The 16,972-nt window shown below is 48.1% G+C and overlaps 7 protein-coding genes across 7 annotated transcripts; 4 read left to right on the forward strand and 3 right to left on the reverse strand.

The window, feature by feature from the left end:
• Positions 1-411: 411 nt before the first annotated feature.
• On the reverse strand, positions 412-1,130 carry FOBCDRAFT_216417 (uncharacterized protein). Its single transcript, XM_031174914.3, has 2 exons — positions 985-1,130; positions 412-935 (listed from the first exon to the last, which is right to left on the reverse strand). Exons 1-2 carry the CDS (start codon positions 1,069-1,071, stop codon positions 450-452), a joined length of 573 nt encoding a protein of 190 aa, XP_031051699.2. The 5' UTR covers positions 1,072-1,130; the 3' UTR covers positions 412-449.
• A 509-nt stretch (positions 1,131-1,639) lies between these two features.
• FOBCDRAFT_237388 (uncharacterized protein) lies at positions 1,640-2,795 on the reverse strand (the record flags this gene model as incomplete). Its single annotated transcript, XM_059610134.1, has 3 exons — positions 1,640-1,906; positions 1,962-2,333; positions 2,382-2,795. The coding sequence occupies 3 exons, from the start codon at positions 2,793-2,795 to the stop codon at positions 1,640-1,642; spliced, it is 1,053 nt and encodes a 350-aa protein (XP_059464277.1).
• A 416-nt stretch (positions 2,796-3,211) lies between these two features.
• Positions 3,212-5,891, reverse strand: FOBCDRAFT_316347 (uncharacterized protein; the record flags this gene model as incomplete). Its single annotated transcript, XM_031174916.2, has 3 exons — positions 3,212-3,914; positions 3,965-4,364; positions 4,469-5,891. 3 exons carry the CDS (start codon positions 5,889-5,891, stop codon positions 3,212-3,214), a joined length of 2,526 nt encoding a protein of 841 aa, XP_031051701.2.
• Positions 5,892-6,681: 790 nt separating this feature from the next.
• Positions 6,682-7,515, forward strand: FOBCDRAFT_197754 (uncharacterized protein; the record flags this gene model as incomplete). The annotated part of the gene is made up of 4 exons (XM_054703521.2): positions 6,682-7,001; positions 7,125-7,198; positions 7,251-7,285; positions 7,339-7,515. The coding sequence occupies 4 exons, from the start codon at positions 6,682-6,684 to the stop codon at positions 7,513-7,515; spliced, it is 606 nt and encodes a 201-aa protein (XP_054559496.2).
• A 654-nt stretch (positions 7,516-8,169) lies between these two features.
• On the forward strand, positions 8,170-8,708 carry FOBCDRAFT_197755 (uncharacterized protein; the record flags this gene model as incomplete). Its single annotated transcript, XM_059608885.1, has 3 exons — positions 8,170-8,313; positions 8,372-8,417; positions 8,494-8,708. 3 exons carry the CDS (start codon positions 8,170-8,172, stop codon positions 8,706-8,708), a joined length of 405 nt encoding a protein of 134 aa, XP_059466842.1.
• Positions 8,709-10,031: 1,323 nt separating this feature from the next.
• Positions 10,032-11,899, forward strand: FOBCDRAFT_237389 (PAP2 superfamily-domain-containing protein; the record flags this gene model as incomplete). Its single annotated transcript, XM_059610135.1, has 5 exons — positions 10,032-10,272; positions 10,380-11,275; positions 11,446-11,466; positions 11,521-11,541; positions 11,879-11,899. 5 exons carry the CDS (start codon positions 10,032-10,034, stop codon positions 11,897-11,899), a joined length of 1,200 nt encoding a protein of 399 aa, XP_059466843.1.
• A 3,637-nt stretch (positions 11,900-15,536) lies between these two features.
• FOBCDRAFT_237390 (Alpha/Beta hydrolase protein) lies at positions 15,537-16,393 on the forward strand (the record flags this gene model as incomplete). The annotated part of the gene is made up of 3 exons (XM_059610136.1): positions 15,537-15,905; positions 15,946-15,984; positions 16,076-16,393. The coding sequence occupies 3 exons, from the start codon at positions 15,537-15,539 to the stop codon at positions 16,391-16,393; spliced, it is 726 nt and encodes a 241-aa protein (XP_059464278.1).
• Positions 16,394-16,972: the final 579 nt, after the last annotated feature.

Here is a 16,972-nt window from a genome sequence, read left to right on the forward strand (position 1 = left end):
TTGAGTTGTCTTGATGCTCCGTATACATACCCTGTAGGGTTGTAATGAATCATACCCACTCCAATACTGTGCAAAATACAAAAAATGAGATATGACCTGCATCCAGCCAATAAAGTCTTTGCTCTTAGTATGACGGAACTAGCAAATGGCCGATCACTTACATGGATATGGCTGCTTCGGTTAATCCTTGATTTTCAGGGTGCTGTTCAAAGTTAATCTGGGCCAATGGGCCGAAACAATCTTATCTGACGTTTCCGCTCGTCACCTTTTTAATTCTTTATCGTGTCCCAACTACACATGTTGGCAGCCTAGAGCTTGATCTCGTGGCTAGCAGATAATTTTATAGCTCTCAACACTTGATGTAGGCAATTGTCACATACACTATCCTTAAATGGGACACAATGCAGGAAGAGAGCATGTTATTTGGTTCTAATACCGACAACTTATTGTTAAGCAGTAGATTTATGAGGACCTTCACGAACAGCCCGCTCATCTGCTGTCACGGGCGGCATGGACTCTGCTCCATCAGCAGCGAGTCCGCCCTCTCGCTTCCCAGAATATCCCCTCTGCCCCTTTTCGACATTGGGCTTATCAGCAACCGTATCCCTCACCTTATCAAACACGGAGTAAGTCGTGCTTGCACCGACACCCTCCAGGCCACTGCGCTCCTTCTTTCTCTTTCTAGGATGAACACCTCTGATCTCACGGTTCTCTTGGCCGATCAATGGCTTGCCGTGCAAGTTATCAATAGAGTTGTGGACATCCTTTGAAGTCGAGCCTGGCATGTCTAGGGCAGGCATGTTTAGGGCTTCAGTTGTGTAGTTGCTGTCGGGATTGGGGTGGAATGTATTCTCTGCTGGTGCAGTTCCCGGCGGGAAAGTCTCGGCGTGGTACTCTGGTACGGTATCGTTGCCCTGCTCGTTCCCTGGCTTATGCTGGAAACGTTGAGCAAATTAAATCTGTAGGTAGTATGCGGCTACTCACCCAATTGTTTGCTGCAGGCTGGGCTGGGTTCATGCGGGCATGAAAAGGCCCTTCGCCGACGAGGGAATCAGGGTTCTTAGCCGCCATGTTAGTTAATGTTGTCGGTGTGATGCTAGTGATGATCAGTCGGGATGTTAATCACGGAAGTTGAAATGTCAAGACACGATAAATGGCAGTAGAAGAGAGTTTTATTTTCCGTTGGCTTCGTGGACTTATAAAAAGCTCCAGTGGCGTGTGAGAGAAGGGCGATAGGTGAAATGACATCACACATGGCGCAATACTTGGCGTCCTCTCTTACTACGAATTCGATGACCGAATGAGAGACGCATCTAAGCAGTTTTCACACGCAGCCAATGAAGGCACTTGTAACAGTATTGCTCTCTCATGCTGCCATCATCGTGATTGATAGTTAAAGCTTATGATATCTCAATGGGTTGTGACTATAATGTTGACGTCATGACAGCGAAAGAGCTCTATCACGGAATAAGCAATGCTCCTTTGCGCGTCTGTTGATTTATTACAGCCAAGCTGTGCGGGGTCATTCCGGATCACAACCCATCTTTCGAGCAAATGGTAAGACTTTAGTCTGGGTTGGAATTTGGCCACATGGCTTAGCTAATAGGAACTCCGATCCTGAAATTTTACTCTGAAGGCGTTAGCAAGTTACTGTTTGGGGCACCTCATCTGTAACTTGCTGAATTGGCGTCCCAATAGGCAGCCTTTGAGATCTGTTTCCGTCCTTCTCCTTCTTTGTTTTCTCAGGCTTCACCTCAGCTGGGTAAGCCAGATCAGCAACACGTTTCCAATCCTCACCTGAGTCAAAATCTTTCCGAATGGGGTCCAGAAGATCGTTGAGTGCTTTGATCAGCGCAGGTTTGATCATCTGCGGTGTCAGAGTATCGCTCTCGTAATCCTCCTTGAGCTTGCAAATGTGTTCGTAGACCAGGGGCTCACCATCACGCGTTTCAGCCGTGAACCTTGGCGTGCCACCAGTTCAGTGACTCAACTCGGAAGATGACATGTTCTATAAACGCAATGATACCATTTCCTTCAACCCGTTTCGGGGCGCATACGGCCTTTCTCAGCTGTTTGGCGACTTCTTCTGGAGTATCGAGAAGATTGATCTTGGAGCTTGGTTCGCTTGAACTCATCTTTTGCGCCTCTCCAAGACCGGGAACCATGGGGTTCATCAAATGTGCTCGCACCTTGTAACCGGTTTTGGGCATATGATCAATGAAAAATGTGAATAGTTTGCGCTGGTCCACACCGCCCAGTTCTGCGTCAACATCAAGATCCTCCTCGTCAAGGCTTTGCCAAATGGGGTATTCCAAGCTACCCAAAGTCGGATTCTCGGCTTATTTGACGACTTCGGAACCAGCCTTGAGCAGCTTTGACACGTTAACATTATTCGAAAATCGAAATCGGTCGAGCTGATATTCTTTGCTGTCCTGGAATGAGCTTCCAACTACAAACTCCAGCTTGGAGACATCGACGCCAATAGCCTTGAGGGAGCTATTGATCAGAAGCCTGTAGTAGTCGCATTGGTGTTCGATCACTTCGAGAGGCGCCAGGCTGTCCATGTGTGCGTGCTTATCGGCGAGAAGGATCTTGACGTGGCATCCTGCGTGGAGAAGTTCGGCGATGTTGATCGTTGGCACGAAGTAGCCGCAGTGTAGTTTTCCTGTCGGGGCGGTTCCCCAGTAGACGCGGAGGGGTCGTTTCTCTTTGAGGATTACATTGTCGATGATCTCGGGATTCATGACTTCAGCTAAGTTGGCCTTGATGAGGGTAATCGATTCTTCTGGTGTCATGGTGGTTGCGCGGCGAACGGTTTCGCGACGGGTCGGGTTGATGTGAGAGGAGTTGAAGAATTGTGGAGGACGAAGTGCGCACCATCTTCGTTTTCGATATCAGGGTGAGTCACGCTGGCATCTGGTCTCGAGTATGAAAGTTTGAGCTGGACAAGGTTTCGTGTCAAAGTTTGTTATCGGCGAGTCATTCTGTAGTTTCCATAGAGGGGTCATGAAATCACTCAAGGATTCGGCATGTGGATGCGATAGAATTTTGAGAGTTTGAGAGTTTTGCTGTGCAATCAAATCAGGTCTTATTTACAGTTAAGACCCGTGGCTGTAAGCTTCTAAAAACCACACAACATCAACATGGGAGAACCAGCGTGAATAGTCATATAGCCAAGTATGCGAAAGTCGACGTCGTATGGTAACCAAAATCATCTCAACGACATATCAAAGCTCGCATCAGCAAGAATGCTATCTATCTCAGCGCTGGTCAGGTTGATATCAACATCGTAGGGCAAGGTCGAGGAAATGTTCACAGACTGCTGCTCTTGCCGCTGATTGCACGATGGCTTCACCCACTCCTTGAACTTGTCAAGAAGACTAGGATCGTCGGCCGCCGTCTTGTCACTACCCAGGATCTCGCGGCTGCGCAGCTTGAGCGCTTCATCTGAGGGGAAGCCAGCGCCGCGTGTGATCTCCGCCTCGACAAAGGTGACGAGGCCGCTCTCGAGCTCACGGGAGCAGAAGACTGTGGCGGGGCGACCATAGCGGGATGAGAAGGTTTCGATATACCCGTCCAGTAGGGCCTGATTGGTCTCGAATGGCGTTGCGTTATTGCCAATGAAGATTTCAACCTTTTCTAAGCCCGGGGAAGTCGTGGTCAGGTTGGTAGTCATGGTGGATTCATTCATGCCGATGGGGATGTTGACCGAGGCCGGCGTGGATGAAGTAGAGTGGAGCATTCTCTTGTTGGGGAAGGCGTACGGAGGAGCAAAGCCCGTGCCGCCATGGGTGATGTTCCAAGCATTGGTGTCCAGCGAAAGACCGGGACCCGAAGGCAAGATGCCAACATCGCGCTTGAATCGCAAGAGCCACTCTGCGTTGTCGGCGGCGGTCTGGTTCCAGGGGTCGTCGCTGTGATATGGTCAGCATAGATATATGAAAAGGAATGATATGGCGCTAACTCGTCGAATATTATACACCGAGCCTGATGTTGAATCTCGGCATCGGTGGGTACATGACAGTTCGGATTGTTGGGTGACATGGCCGATGAGACGAAGCGAGTTAGCTCGCGAAAGAGGCGACGGTAACAGTTGGCATCGGTCAAGAAGAATGCTCCCACTTGTCCTGCAACTGTGGCTGGGGTCACCTCTGAGCAACCTCCCGAAAATGCCCTCGCTGATTGCCTTCGTGCTACCTCATTTAACTCCCGGCGTTGAGCCTCCGGCACTGTCGGCTCCTGCTGGTTGGCTGTAAAACGATCTAGTTCTAGCTTTATTAACTCATACGCGCTCTCGGGGGTCTCGGCTGCCACGGCGGTTGCGATATAAGGGAACGGAGAGCGGCGATCATTGTCGATTAAATCTTTATAAATGCATCAAGTCAGTATTGATGGGGTCAAGATAGCTTTGAAGACCCAACGCTGTTTAATTTACTTGATGAGCCGTGGGATTTGGGGGGTAACATACACGGAGGAATAAAGTTTTCAACCATTTTGAGCACTGGAGCTTCGAAACCCCAGTCTCCCCTCCACGCAGCCATTGTTTCGCCCTTCCTAAAATGTTCCGCAAGATGGTCCACTCGAACCGACCAGTTAGACATTACTATACCACAAAAGCCGCAGCGTGACCGGATATCAGGACCAGTGACCTTCCAGGACTTCATGCTCCAATCAAGGAATTTGACGTTATGCATAAGCCTTAGATGCTGATTTAGGTGGTCCTTGCGATAGAATGTCCTGTCTTCCGGCTGCCTCTCCATGCAAGCCAAGAGGTTGTGGGATTCGATGTGATCATCGCTGGGCTCAACTTCGCCGCAGAAAGCACAGCATATCTGGTGGTTTTGGGGGTTCAGGATGCGAGGGCCATTAGGGGCACACATCCACCGTTCCAGGGAGAGGTGCAACGACTTCTCGTGTCTCTGCCAGTCATACTTGGTCCCAAAGGTCTCTGTGCAGAAAGTACACTGGAACTTCTTGAGCGGCACAGCTGAGGAGAGTTGATCCTTGCGTTTAGGAACAGGTCTCCTGCGACGTCGACGGCCGCGCTGTCGGGTCATGGAGTCGAAGGAGGCACCGCTGGAAGTACCAGCACTACTCGCGGAAGAGACATTATAGAGTGACGGGTTGGATCCATCGTCGGTGGAAGCGAAGGAGCCGGGGCTGTTATGCCCCAAGGAAGTCTCCGAGTTCAAAGCGACGGCCTGAGCGATAGCGGTGACTGAGGCGGGTTCGTTCTCGGGAGGTGAGTCTACCCAACGCTCCAGGGGATTCAGATTCGTATTGTTCTCGAAGGCGGGTGTATTCGGATGCCGGGGAACATCGATAGGGCCAGTCCAGGTGTTGCGAACATAAGGAGAGGTAGATCTCGGGCGCCGAATCGTGCGTCTACGGCGAGCATTGGTAAGCCAATTAGAGATCTGTGTCTTGTTAAGACCTGTCTGATGCTGCAGCATCTCCTTCTCTTCCTCGTCGGGGTAGGGATGATCGCTGTGTGAGGATAGCCAGCCCTTGAGAGTCTTCAGCGACTCCTTAGAGAAACGAGTGCCGATCTTGGGCGGCAAGCCGTTTTTGTCTAAGCCATGGGTTGGATGGCTTATCGCGGCAGAAGAGAACGTAGCAGGCTGCTGCTGGGCGGCTTCGGAAAGGGATACATCCGGGAGGCTGGCAGGAAGAATGCTGTCGTGAGATGTAAGATCAGTGTCCTCGCCAATGGTAGGCCATGGTAAATCGAAAGGAAGCGAGTTATCATGTGAAGAACCAAAAGTGAAGTTGTCTGCAAGGGCGGGCTGGAAGTGGTCATCATTCAAGAGCTGTCGGCCCCAGGAGGTGAAGTCATCGTCATCAAAATGGGACAGAACCAGGTCCACGTCCGAGTCGGCAGGCATCTCCATTTTCTCAAGGTCAGACAAAGGCAATCCCGAGCAAATCAGCAGTCTTGCTGGCGAATGGACTCTTCCGCCTCCTGGCTGCAGGACGCCCTAGTTGTTGATGTACTCCGAAGGGCGACGGCGACGGACAAGACAAAAAGCGCTGGGCTCAACCGCTGGCAGGGATTCGTCCGGAAAGGGGTGAGGGTAACTATTGACCCTGTTCAAATGACTGTCGAGGCCAAGTCTCTTACTCACGCATTCGGTTGCAACGGAGGATGGACTGCTAAGGTCAAGAGGGTGAATGTGAAAATCAAGCACAATACCTAACTTCAAGCGCTATAATGGGTCCTTAGCCCGAGAGATAAGTTAGTGCGCCCTTGTGTCAAGGAAATGTGGCTCTTGTGGGGCATGTGTGAGCTAACCCGATGCTCCGTAGTTAGTTGATCGACCAATCCTACCCTAGAGACCAGACGCTTCGCGTCAACGGATGCCCCAGTCTAAGTGGTCGCTCAACCATATCACTGATAATCCGGAACAATGCCTGCAAAGAAGTTTAGATCACTATTTATAAGTTCGGTAACATGCCCAACTTAAAGGAAGGAGATAAGCCATTTAGTCCAGACAACTATATTAAACCACTTATTTATCTACCTACTAACCAATAGTACCATTATGGGATCCGACTGCCATCACGTCCAGGTCTTTACAGACGTCCCAGCAGATATCCTTCACCTACTCGAATCCAGGCTTCCCCGATCTATCACTCTCCTCCGCCGCTTACTTAGACCCCTCCCTCGGCCTCGAGACCAACATGTGGCTCTACTCGACCTTTGAGGACTCTCACGGCACGATGACAGCCTCTCCCGCTCTGTCTCCTTACGATGACGCCCTCTGCAAGCAGCAGATCATGGCCGACCTTAATGAGGCCGGACACCAGGGGAGGATCTACCCTATCCGACCCCTCGCGCACCCGGACCGCATCTTAATCGGCTCGCTCAACAACGCTGTACGCGATGTGGCCCTCTCCGGCGGTTTGCGCTTCGGTTCGACTCCCAAGTACGAGTATGACAAGTTCACTTCCGCATCGACGAGCTGCCACTGCCTAGGGACCCTGAACTACCACCAGGCATGGTTTGAGGGATAGGCAACGCGCGGGACTGCGAGCTGGTCAAGTCGCGGACAAGCATGCCGCGCAGCCTGCAAGTATTGTAATACCATATCGGGGGAGAAAGTCTACTTGCTTATGGGGAGTAGTAAGCTACTGTTGAAACTGCCGAGCCTGTTCATCAAGCTGGAGGACGGGACGCCTGTGGCCTGGGCGTTTTTGGGTAAGTGGGGTTGATTTCGTACAGGAATAACCCATGTTCTGACCAGAATAAGCTGTGGATGGCTCATTGTGTAGCGTTCACTGCGAGGTAAGTCAAGACTCAATTCATACACAGAATGTGCAATAACTTACAGCATGTAGGAGCCCTTCCGCCGTAGAGGCCTTGCCAAGACTGTGAGCGCGAAGCTCCTCCACACTAAGACGAGTTCATTCGGCAACGACAACTTCGCCGCGGCAGATGTGGCGCCGGATAACACAAGCAGCCAGGAAATGTGTAAGAGTCTAAACGGCAGCGTGCACTGGGCAGGGTCATGGTAGGTCAAGTGATAAGTGTCATCGCATCATGTTAACGAATAAATAATAGGGCCCTTTTAGATATTACAGAGGCAGCTCCTATTAGATAATAGAGAGCAAGGCTTGAAATCGGACCAGGAACACTTGACATTAGAGAGTGTGGCCGTGGCAGATGCTGACATATCTGGTAGTTGCCATGGCCCTGAAAGAATGAATTCCAGAGCGGAAAGAGGATCGCTTGCACGTCCGGCATAGTGAGCTCCAGGAACTGACCTGATATAGGCCATATTATTAAGACCAGTGTGTCTGCCAGAGCATTTAAAGTCCGCCTGAGCGACCTTGATTGGGGGAAGATATTGTCATGTTGCATTTCCATCCCCCCCGACTCCGTTACCTTGAGCTATTTATAGTAGATGTATCTGGACAGAGAGAACTGTGTCGGCAGAAAAGATAATATTAGAAGCGTTGACCACAAGTAGAACGTGGGTGGCGAAGTTGCCATGTTCGCGTTGCTCTCCTCTGTGGATACGACAACATCGCGAGTGGTGTCCGGAAGACTAGCCCGAAAGAGCTGACCGATCGAAACAAGTCCCGCAATAGTGGATTCAGCGGATATAAGAACAGTTCAGGTTTCCACCGACGACCACGTGGGCTGAGCCTGGTTCAATGAACATAGACATGAGGCTTGGGTCCGCGGCGGGTAATGCTGTAGTAACCATAGTCGGTCCCACCGCAGTCAGGACTACTGAAGCTGAAACCGTGGTAATGGCGATAGCAAAATGCTGCACAGGCCCCATGGCTGGGTCCATTGCTGAGTTGAAGGTATACAGCATGTTGGTCATCTATGTCATTGGCTAACGAGGATGGATTGGCCGACCAGGAAAGTTTGAGTCCTCGCAGAGGGGGCACGATCATCAGCAATCAAGGTGAGTAAGTCGGCTGCGCGTCGTGCAAATGTGCCCCGGATGAACGCTTCTGAACGACACGAGCTGATACCGCCAGACCACTTCGCCCAGTTGCCATCGACAATGCTTCCATTGTATTCTGAGTCTGTGGGATGCTTCAGGCCAGGGTTTAATCATCAAAAACAATACAACGAGCTACTGTTGAGCATTCGGTCGGACCTGGGCCCGCAGAGATGTATCAGCAACGATGAAGCACAGTGGAAGAAGTTTGTGGTCCAGATGGGCCTCGGCAACAGCAACCATAGTCTGTGAATACTGAAGATCATCTCAACTTACCATCTATCAAGAACTTTTCTAAGTGGGTAATAGGTATACTAGCAACCGGTGCTCATATTCTGAACCAATCTGACTCAACACGTAGGTGCAGAGTTTTTAGTTGGCGGGCTTCTATAAAGGCTCAGGCTCCCACAAAGACGTTGTTGTTATCTAATGACTAAGAGATCTCGTAATCTGCGAGAGCCAGAGCTAGTAGTAGCTTGTCGGTCTTATGCTTATCCTGCCCGACCTAAGCTCAGCCGCCAAGGCTTACGCGGCCCCTACGCTAGGCACCCTGACATAGTTGGTGGAAATTCTAGATTCTTTCTCGCCAGATAGGGAGACAGTTAGAGTATTAAGTATAAACTTAACTTAATCGGAACTCGGTGAGAGAACATAAACGTCCCTTGTGAGAACGAACCTGGATTGTGGACTTATCAGCAACGTCGATAATAAGGGGCAATTATATGCCCGCATCTGTACATGATAACACAGGTATCCAGCCACATACTTGCCCCTGTCACCGGATATGATTGATTCGAGCAGTCTAACCGAGTCCTCAAATAGGATGCTACTTGACATACACACCTGGTCAGGCAGGAGCCAAGGCGCTCATTGGCGCTACAGCCCGGCCGTAAGTTTCGTGCATATCAAACAGAAACCTCTGCTACCTTTCATGATGGGCTCTATACGGCTGAGATTGTATGAATGAAGTTTGACAGTGCCAAGGTACTTGGGGCTTTGCCAAGCAATGATCGTAGTGTAGGCATAATTAGTCCGTCTGTGGATGCTGTCATTTATGCCAAGCCTCGGGCCGATCTCTTGGCGAGGATCTAGTATGGGAATAACATAAAGGGAGGGTTGGGCCCCAGAATCGAGGCTGTGTCTTAATCTTATAACCTCCTAAGGTGTATCCAATCAGATGGTGTGACTGACGTGCGCAAGCGTCACCACTGGCGGATGCAGTCGCCGCTCAGACCGTGAATTTGTCTCGCCAGGAATATACCGATGCGTGCTCTTTAACTACCTTAGGCTTAGTATAAGAACATACGTGTAAAGTTTGGTAATGATCGCCTTCATGATGGAGTAAGTCTTGTCACACTACTAGCTAGTCTAGATGAGTTATTACTACAACCTGCCCCCTTTCATAAGTGGCTGATAGCATTACGTGTACCCATGAACCCATTAGCTATTTAACTAGACTGTCCTCATATCTGTGCACGTGGGCTCTTTTCTAACAGGAAGGTACTTAATTAGCAAGCATAGGCTTTCAAGGCTGCGCTGCCTACAACATTTCTTGGCTTGACGTTCCTTTTGGCTATGTCCTCGTATCACAAGATGCCGGATATCATCCCTACTTCAAACATGCACTTCTCGGTGAAGCTTTTCATATCTTACGCTTTCGACTGGGCGGTCCTTATCATCGTCTTAGTGGTCTCGGTGGTCGTAGGCAACCTCACGCCCAATAAGCGAGACTTCTCCTTGGTGAACCCCTACATCTCGCACGTCGCTCATCACTTTCTACTACAAATCGGCTTCGCTAACTTTCATGGGCAATCAGGTACCCGTTCACAGGTGATACGATTTCTATCGGTCTGGCCGCGATCCTCTCTCTCGTCGTCCCGGCCGTTATCATCGCTGGCGTGGTCCTCGTCTTTGTACCTGGAGGCACGGTACCAAACAACACACCTTCGAGTTTAATATGGAGGCGAAAGATATGGGAGCTTCATGTAGGCCTGTTGGGGCTTGCATTGTCTTTCGTTTCTGTGTTCTTCTTCGTGCAATGTATGAAGAACCTGTTAGGCAAACCCCGACCCAATATGCTGTCGAGATGTGAGCCGGATGTCGCCAACGCTATGAAGTACCTTGCGGCAGGGTATGCCAATAGTCTAGCGGATGGACGAATATACTCAGCCGACATTTGCCAACAGAGAGACTCGGCGAAGCTCAACGAAGGATTCCGAGCATTTCCTAGTGGGCACTCTTCGATAAGTGCTGCAGGACTTGTTTACTTGACTCTGTTCCTTGCGAGCAAGTTGGCTGTCAATATCCCGTTCATCCCGCCGAGCATGAAATGGAGACACGAGGCATTTCCATCGCGATCCGGGGACTATGAGCAGTCAGCATCTTCTTCCGCGACGCATAACGGACGGAACCTGGAGATCCAGTCACAGCGCCGCCAGGCTGCCGGCGCCCCTTTGTATCTCTTGGTCCTTATTATCGTACCTTTTGCTCTAGCCGTCTACATCAATTGCTCGAGATGGTTCGACTACCAACACGACGGCTTCGACATCATTTTCGCTTTTCTAATGGGCACTGTTGCAGCGTATTACAGCTTCAGATTCTATCATCTGCCCATTGCAGGAGGAGCTGGCTGGGCTTGGAGGCCGAGAACTCACGATAGGGCATTCTGGGCTGGTGTTGGTAAGCTTGGCTATGTAGGGGATACTGGTGAGAATCATCATGCTGCCGCAGCTGTGGCAGATAGGACTCATAGCCATTGGAGTTCACGAGATCAGTCAAATTCACGCGAACACCAAGGAGATGATATCGAGCTGCAGGGGGTGGGTTTTAGAGTATAGGTAATAAGTTGTTTGAGCTACTACTGGAGAGTTCTTGATGTTGGCCCTGAGAGGAGGAAAGCAGCTTTATAAGATAGTCCTGCAAGGTTGTTCTACACTAATACTAAGTTATAACCTATTCAAACTACAGTATATAAGGGCCTAAACGGCAGGGTGCACTGGGCAGGGTCACAGTAGGCCGAGAAACCCCTAAGTATTATTACATTATATGAACTAATAGATAATAGGGCTCTTTTAGATATTTCACGGTACGACAGCCAAGATACATTACTCAGCGGCCTGTCTGTCCTTATAACAAAAGCCATTTAGTAAATACTCGGCTTTAAAGGTAACAAGAGAAACACTTCGTATATTACAAGAAGTTGGGATGTTTATTACATGCCGTCACCTTTCGATAGCTTGTAGCCTGAGGTCTACGGGGCAACTATCTTGCCTAGCTATAAACATGAATCTTAGAATGGGTCCAGATACGTGGCAGTTCGTCAATCCAAGCCATACATAGTATAGAGGTTCGGGGCAATAGTGGATGAGAATTTATATTATTATCCTGATTACTATATATATCCCTGTTGCTATTTGTAAAAGGGGAAATTCGCCATTTCTTAGCAGCTCTCATCGGCTTCCATTAATGTAAGTGAAGGCGGGACAGTATGTCACATGTCCCCACGTACTTTGAGGGTAAACTATAGGATGGTTGTCAACTCCCACCCAAAGGCGCTTTCATTCATGGAGATTGAACAATCTAAGCCTTAACACTAAGACTTTCCATCTGGAATAGAAACGGAGTCCCAGTCTTTAAAACAGCGAATATTATCTCAGGGCCTGCTTTCACCCCCTTTAATAGCCTTCGATATCATCCTTTGACCGATGGCTTCAGTCTCTTGCATGTAGACAGAATAACGCGTTGCTTTAGTGAATAAGAGCTGTATAATCTTCTGGCTGCATGTTTTTAGTTCTATTGCCACCTAAAATACCGCAAGACGGAACAACGTAGTAAATAAAAGTAATTTGGGCATAATCACCACTTTCGGCCATCCTATGAATCGAATGGCTGGAATATTCCATCTTGTAGCAATAAATGTTGTATTCTAGATACGGGACGTGCTGCCACAGCCTGACCTTCAGACTTTAGTCACAGCGCGTCCTGTTTATTCAGCCCTGAACCCCGTCAGTTACTCAGAAGCCTCAAGCCTATCTCAAGACAAAGGTAAATAGTTATAATTAAGAACATAAATCCCTATACCATAATTATCCAGACTGACACTGGTGATATAGATACTAATGTTCTTTTTCAAGGTTAGAAGGAACTCGCTACGGCAAGTCTAGGGTAATTACGTTAAGTAAAATAGAGTGCCTAAAATACTCTAGCCGGAAATAACAATAGTATTCTCTTTTCCATCGGAAGGAAACGGAGCCCATCCGACATCCGACATCCGACATCCCTGTCCGGCGGCCGGTTTAATCGGCCAGCGTCAAGTCTTTGCCACACACGTACGTCCGACTCCAGATTCAAGATTGCGGAGTCCGGGGATAGAATTAAATCTGTGAATACTAGTTACACAAGCTCTTAATCCGAAGGTGTAATGGGCCAAGCGCGGCCTGAAGCCAAGCAAGCCACCAACCAAGCGCAATTCGGTTGACGATCACCAACACCCTTCAAATCAGTCTCCGTGAGTCTGCATCCACTTAATAATTGCAAAGTCAAAAGAGAATTTCTTGGCAGCGTCAAGTCTCGCAGTTTATCATAAATAAGGCAAATGCTGTCCTTTCCAGATTCAACTTATCTTAACTCAGTTTCCGTGTTGCACTCTCTCGATAAAAAGATCTTGTGCTATTAACAGTCCTCAGTATGACTCCTCTTGCAGATATCAAAAACCCTTCCAGAGAGGAGCACCTTGACACGCTTGATGGCCTCGACACCGAGACTGTCGCTTTGAGTCAATCCTCTTTGCCTCCGGAGATTGCGAACCTATTTACTCGCTTCGAGGGCGAGAGAGAGAAAAGATTGACGCGCAAAATGGATGCTCACCTCATTCCAATTGCTAGTGCAGCTTGATGGATTCTTTCTGAAGCTACCTTTTCTTGGTCTAATCTGTTGACATTGCCTTTCTTCTCAGCCTACGGCTCTTTATCTATTTGCCTACATTTACAGGTACCCCCCCAAGTCCCCGATCAATTCACCAGGAGCTAAGACCATACACAGGAAATATTGGAAACGCTAGAATCTTCGGCATGGAAGAGGACTTGAACCTCTCTGACAAGCAATCCAATCTCGCACTGACCATTTTCTTCATCTCTTACTATACATGATAGTCCGGCGTAGAGGAATTTCGGCTTCACGCGTGGAATTCTGTGTAAGGCTTGGCGTTAATGCTTGCTATTGTTGAACGTGAAGTTTTGAAGGAGAAGTGACTTGCCTCTTAGTTTTCCGAGGCAGTAATCCCTAGGAATGCTCTGCATGATAACTCTATATACTTATACTTCTGTGAGGGTGTTATAGGCGACCGTTTTTATTCTTAAAGGAGAACAGTTCTGTCGCTTATTGTCTATCGTTGTTAGGTCGGAAACGCTCCAGTAGGGGTTTTGCGAACCTGTGAATTTACGAGATCAGACCCTTGATAAGATTTCTTTATTGTCTGTACGATGAGGGGCTAATGCAATAAAGCTCACTGCTATAGGCAGTCTCTAATAAGAATCAAAGAGTATCAAGATATTAAGTCCTCCATTTAACGCCTTCTTGCAGATTTCTTATTATCCTCCCTTGGTACTGATTTCTTGTTGTGTTATCTTAGTGAGATAAAATGCCTTATGCAGTTTAATAATAGTATTTGCCTAAGGCAGAGATTATTATGTAACCTAATTCTTAAATTTTGCAAATTCGGGTTATATGTCATATAAGCTATAAAGAATTATATCCTAAGCTGGGATGATTTGGCATTTGCCCTTAACTTTTAGGGCCCTTGTGATAAGTACTCTCTAAAGTAATAGTACCCCGAGAAGCCGTTCCTTTTTTTCCAGCAGAAGCCTTCAAGATTCCATAGGCTACTGTTAAATGAACGATAAGCTCGGATGAGGTCCATATCTCGAGGAAAAGAAGCCTCGAGAAAGCCTGATGTGTCGACTACACAAAGATGTATATTGTCAAAGGTTGACCCACCTCCTGTGCTGGCGTGGAGTTATAAGATATATACCAGTGCAAATAATAGTGAGCTTTCATGCCCCTTTTACAACCCAGTCAGGGTTGATAATCATAGATCGGGCGTCCAAGCTAATAAGCCGCAGTAACAGAAAGAAAAGGTTCTACCTCGCCCGACGATCGGACTCGGCGGAATTGACATTCCCGACCACGGGGTTGTTTTAATTTGTCGCATTCACCTCTAGCTGGCTTTCGGTCTATGATTAGTGATCAACGAAAGACTGACCGGGATCCATTTGTCAGCCAACATGTTATGTAATAATTATTATTCCATCGTCCCCCACGACACGGACTGTCTTGACACAAGGCTTTCACGAATTGGTCTACATGACATACACATCATACCTTCTTGCAATGAAAGACACCTGAGGGGTTAAGCAGTCAGAGGTAGACGGGTAAACATTGTGTTAGAAGCAAATACTGCCACTAAGCCATTGCTCGACCAGGGAACGATTCAACCACCCTCCAAGATCAGAATAGGTCTAAAAGGCTCTAAAAGGTCCCGCAAAACATCAGTTTGGGCGATCTGGATGGCTTGGCCACTACTTTCTCCATACTAGGTGGGCAATGCCTACTCCTGACATATCAATATAAACTGACAGTCGCATCAAGAACAGTACCAGTGCTATGAAGGGAGGTGTTTGTGAATTCATTTCATCCTTCGTTTAAGTGCTTGAATGTTAGCACCAACTAGCTGGTTTAGATAGGCATCAAGCAGGAATGATAGTGTTATCTATAAAGAGCTTGCTAAGAATAAGAATTTCAATCTGGATATTAAGCATAGTTACGCTAAGAAAGATCTATTAAACCTTTAATATAAACCTCCTGCAATAAAATGTTATATTTAGAATAAAAAGATACTATTATCAACGTCAGACTTTCGCTGGATCAGCACACCAGCAGAAGGACTAATGAATGTCCAAAGTAGAGCATTAAATATCCCAGCCGCCTCTACTAGGCCCCAGAATCTCCCAGTGTACTCTCTTAACCACTATTTACAACTATTAAACAAGTCTTCAAACAACTACTCAAGGAAACCGCATTACAATGGCGACCCTTCAGACAGTTCAGACACAATTCGCTTCTGTTGACGTAGTGAACGTTGCGTACCGGCGCCTCGGAAAGCAGAACACCTTTCCGTTACTATACGTCAACCATCTTCGAGGGTCAATAGATCTACTCGATCCTCTCCTCTTCAATATCATTGCCAAAATTCGAGAGGTCATTCTATATGACAGTTTCGGTATCGGCCACAGCGAAGGTGCCGTACCAGATTCTACTACAGCTATGGCCTCCATTGCCGCCAAACTCCTCGCTGCCATTGGAGTCTCCAAGGTAGATGCCATTGGCTTCTCAATGGGTGGAAGGGCTGCGCAGATCCTGGCCTGGGATGACCCGCAGCTGATCCACAAGTTGGTTCTAGCCGGTACACAATCCGCCATTGGAGACGGCGTAGTCTTGCCTTCACGCGATGTGCTCGAGAGCGTCGCTGGGAGTAACGATGTCCCCCCAACCGAGCAAGAGATGCATGTCTTGTTCTTCTATCCGTCTGAGACAAGTTGGCGGCTGGGAAAGATTGGTGGAAGAGGATTCATGAACGACAAATGGATGGAGAAGAGCGCAAGGAATTCCTTGTTGGACAGGGGGCTAGGGCACAGCTGACGGCTATTTTCGCTTTCACTGTGGACGTTAACAAGTTCAACCTCCTTAAAGATATCAAGGCTCCAACGTTGGTGACGAATGGTCACACCGACGTTATGTCGCCCACTCCCAACAGTTTTAGTCTACAACAAAAGATCAGCAATGCGCAGCTTATTTTCTACCCTGACTTGGGACATGGCCACTTGTTCCAGTACCCTGAGCTCTACGCACAGCACCTCGAGCTCTTCTTAAACTATCTATAGGAGGCTGAAGCTTAATCATGGATACAAATACTTGACTATATCTGGACTTGATGACTTAAACCCCACACCATCCCAGTTTTTCTTTAACATAGTGATAAATTATAGAAGTCTTGAAAGTTAAAGATGTTAACATAATTGATTGTGTCATAAACATACGGCCCACTGACACTGCGGGCACCATTAGCTTCCATTTGCTGTAAGTCATGAAGGCGTGCCTGGAGGAGCGCTTTGGAGGCCAGGACCTGAATCCAAAGAAACTGAATCGAGGTATGGACAAAACAATGCAATTCATCAGAACAGGAGCCACCAATGGCCTAGTGGGAGTCCATGAAGACGTTTGGGCGGCTATCCGTCATCTTATATGCTTCTTATTGGCCAGATAGTTTGAGCATTATTCCGCGACTTCCAGATTGCGGAATATTGCCGTAATTTACGGAGAGAAGCGTTAACCTAAACGGCCGAGCATAACATCCCGATACCGCTGAGTAATCTATTCCGTAAATCTTACCTGAATTAGGATAGCAATGTGGTAGGTCGCGTCTTCGATAAAGTCAGAGCTCAGTAATCAATCCCGTCTCT

This window comes from Fusarium oxysporum, chromosome II, assembly GCF_013085055.1.
Source record: "Fusarium oxysporum Fo47 chromosome II, complete sequence".
NCBI lineage: Eukaryota > Fungi > Ascomycota > Sordariomycetes > Hypocreales > Nectriaceae > Fusarium > Fusarium oxysporum.

Bases quoted from the DNA above. Each gene is read 5' to 3' on its own strand.
- FOBCDRAFT_216417 (XM_031174914.3), bottom strand. From the start codon at position 1,071: ATGGCGGCTAAGAACCCTGATTCCCTCGTCGGCGAAGGGCCTTTTCAT. The intron at 936-984 runs GTGAGTAGCCGC...CAACGTTTCCAG, and splicing joins AGCCTGCAGCAAACAATTGG to CATAAGCCAGGGAACGAGCA.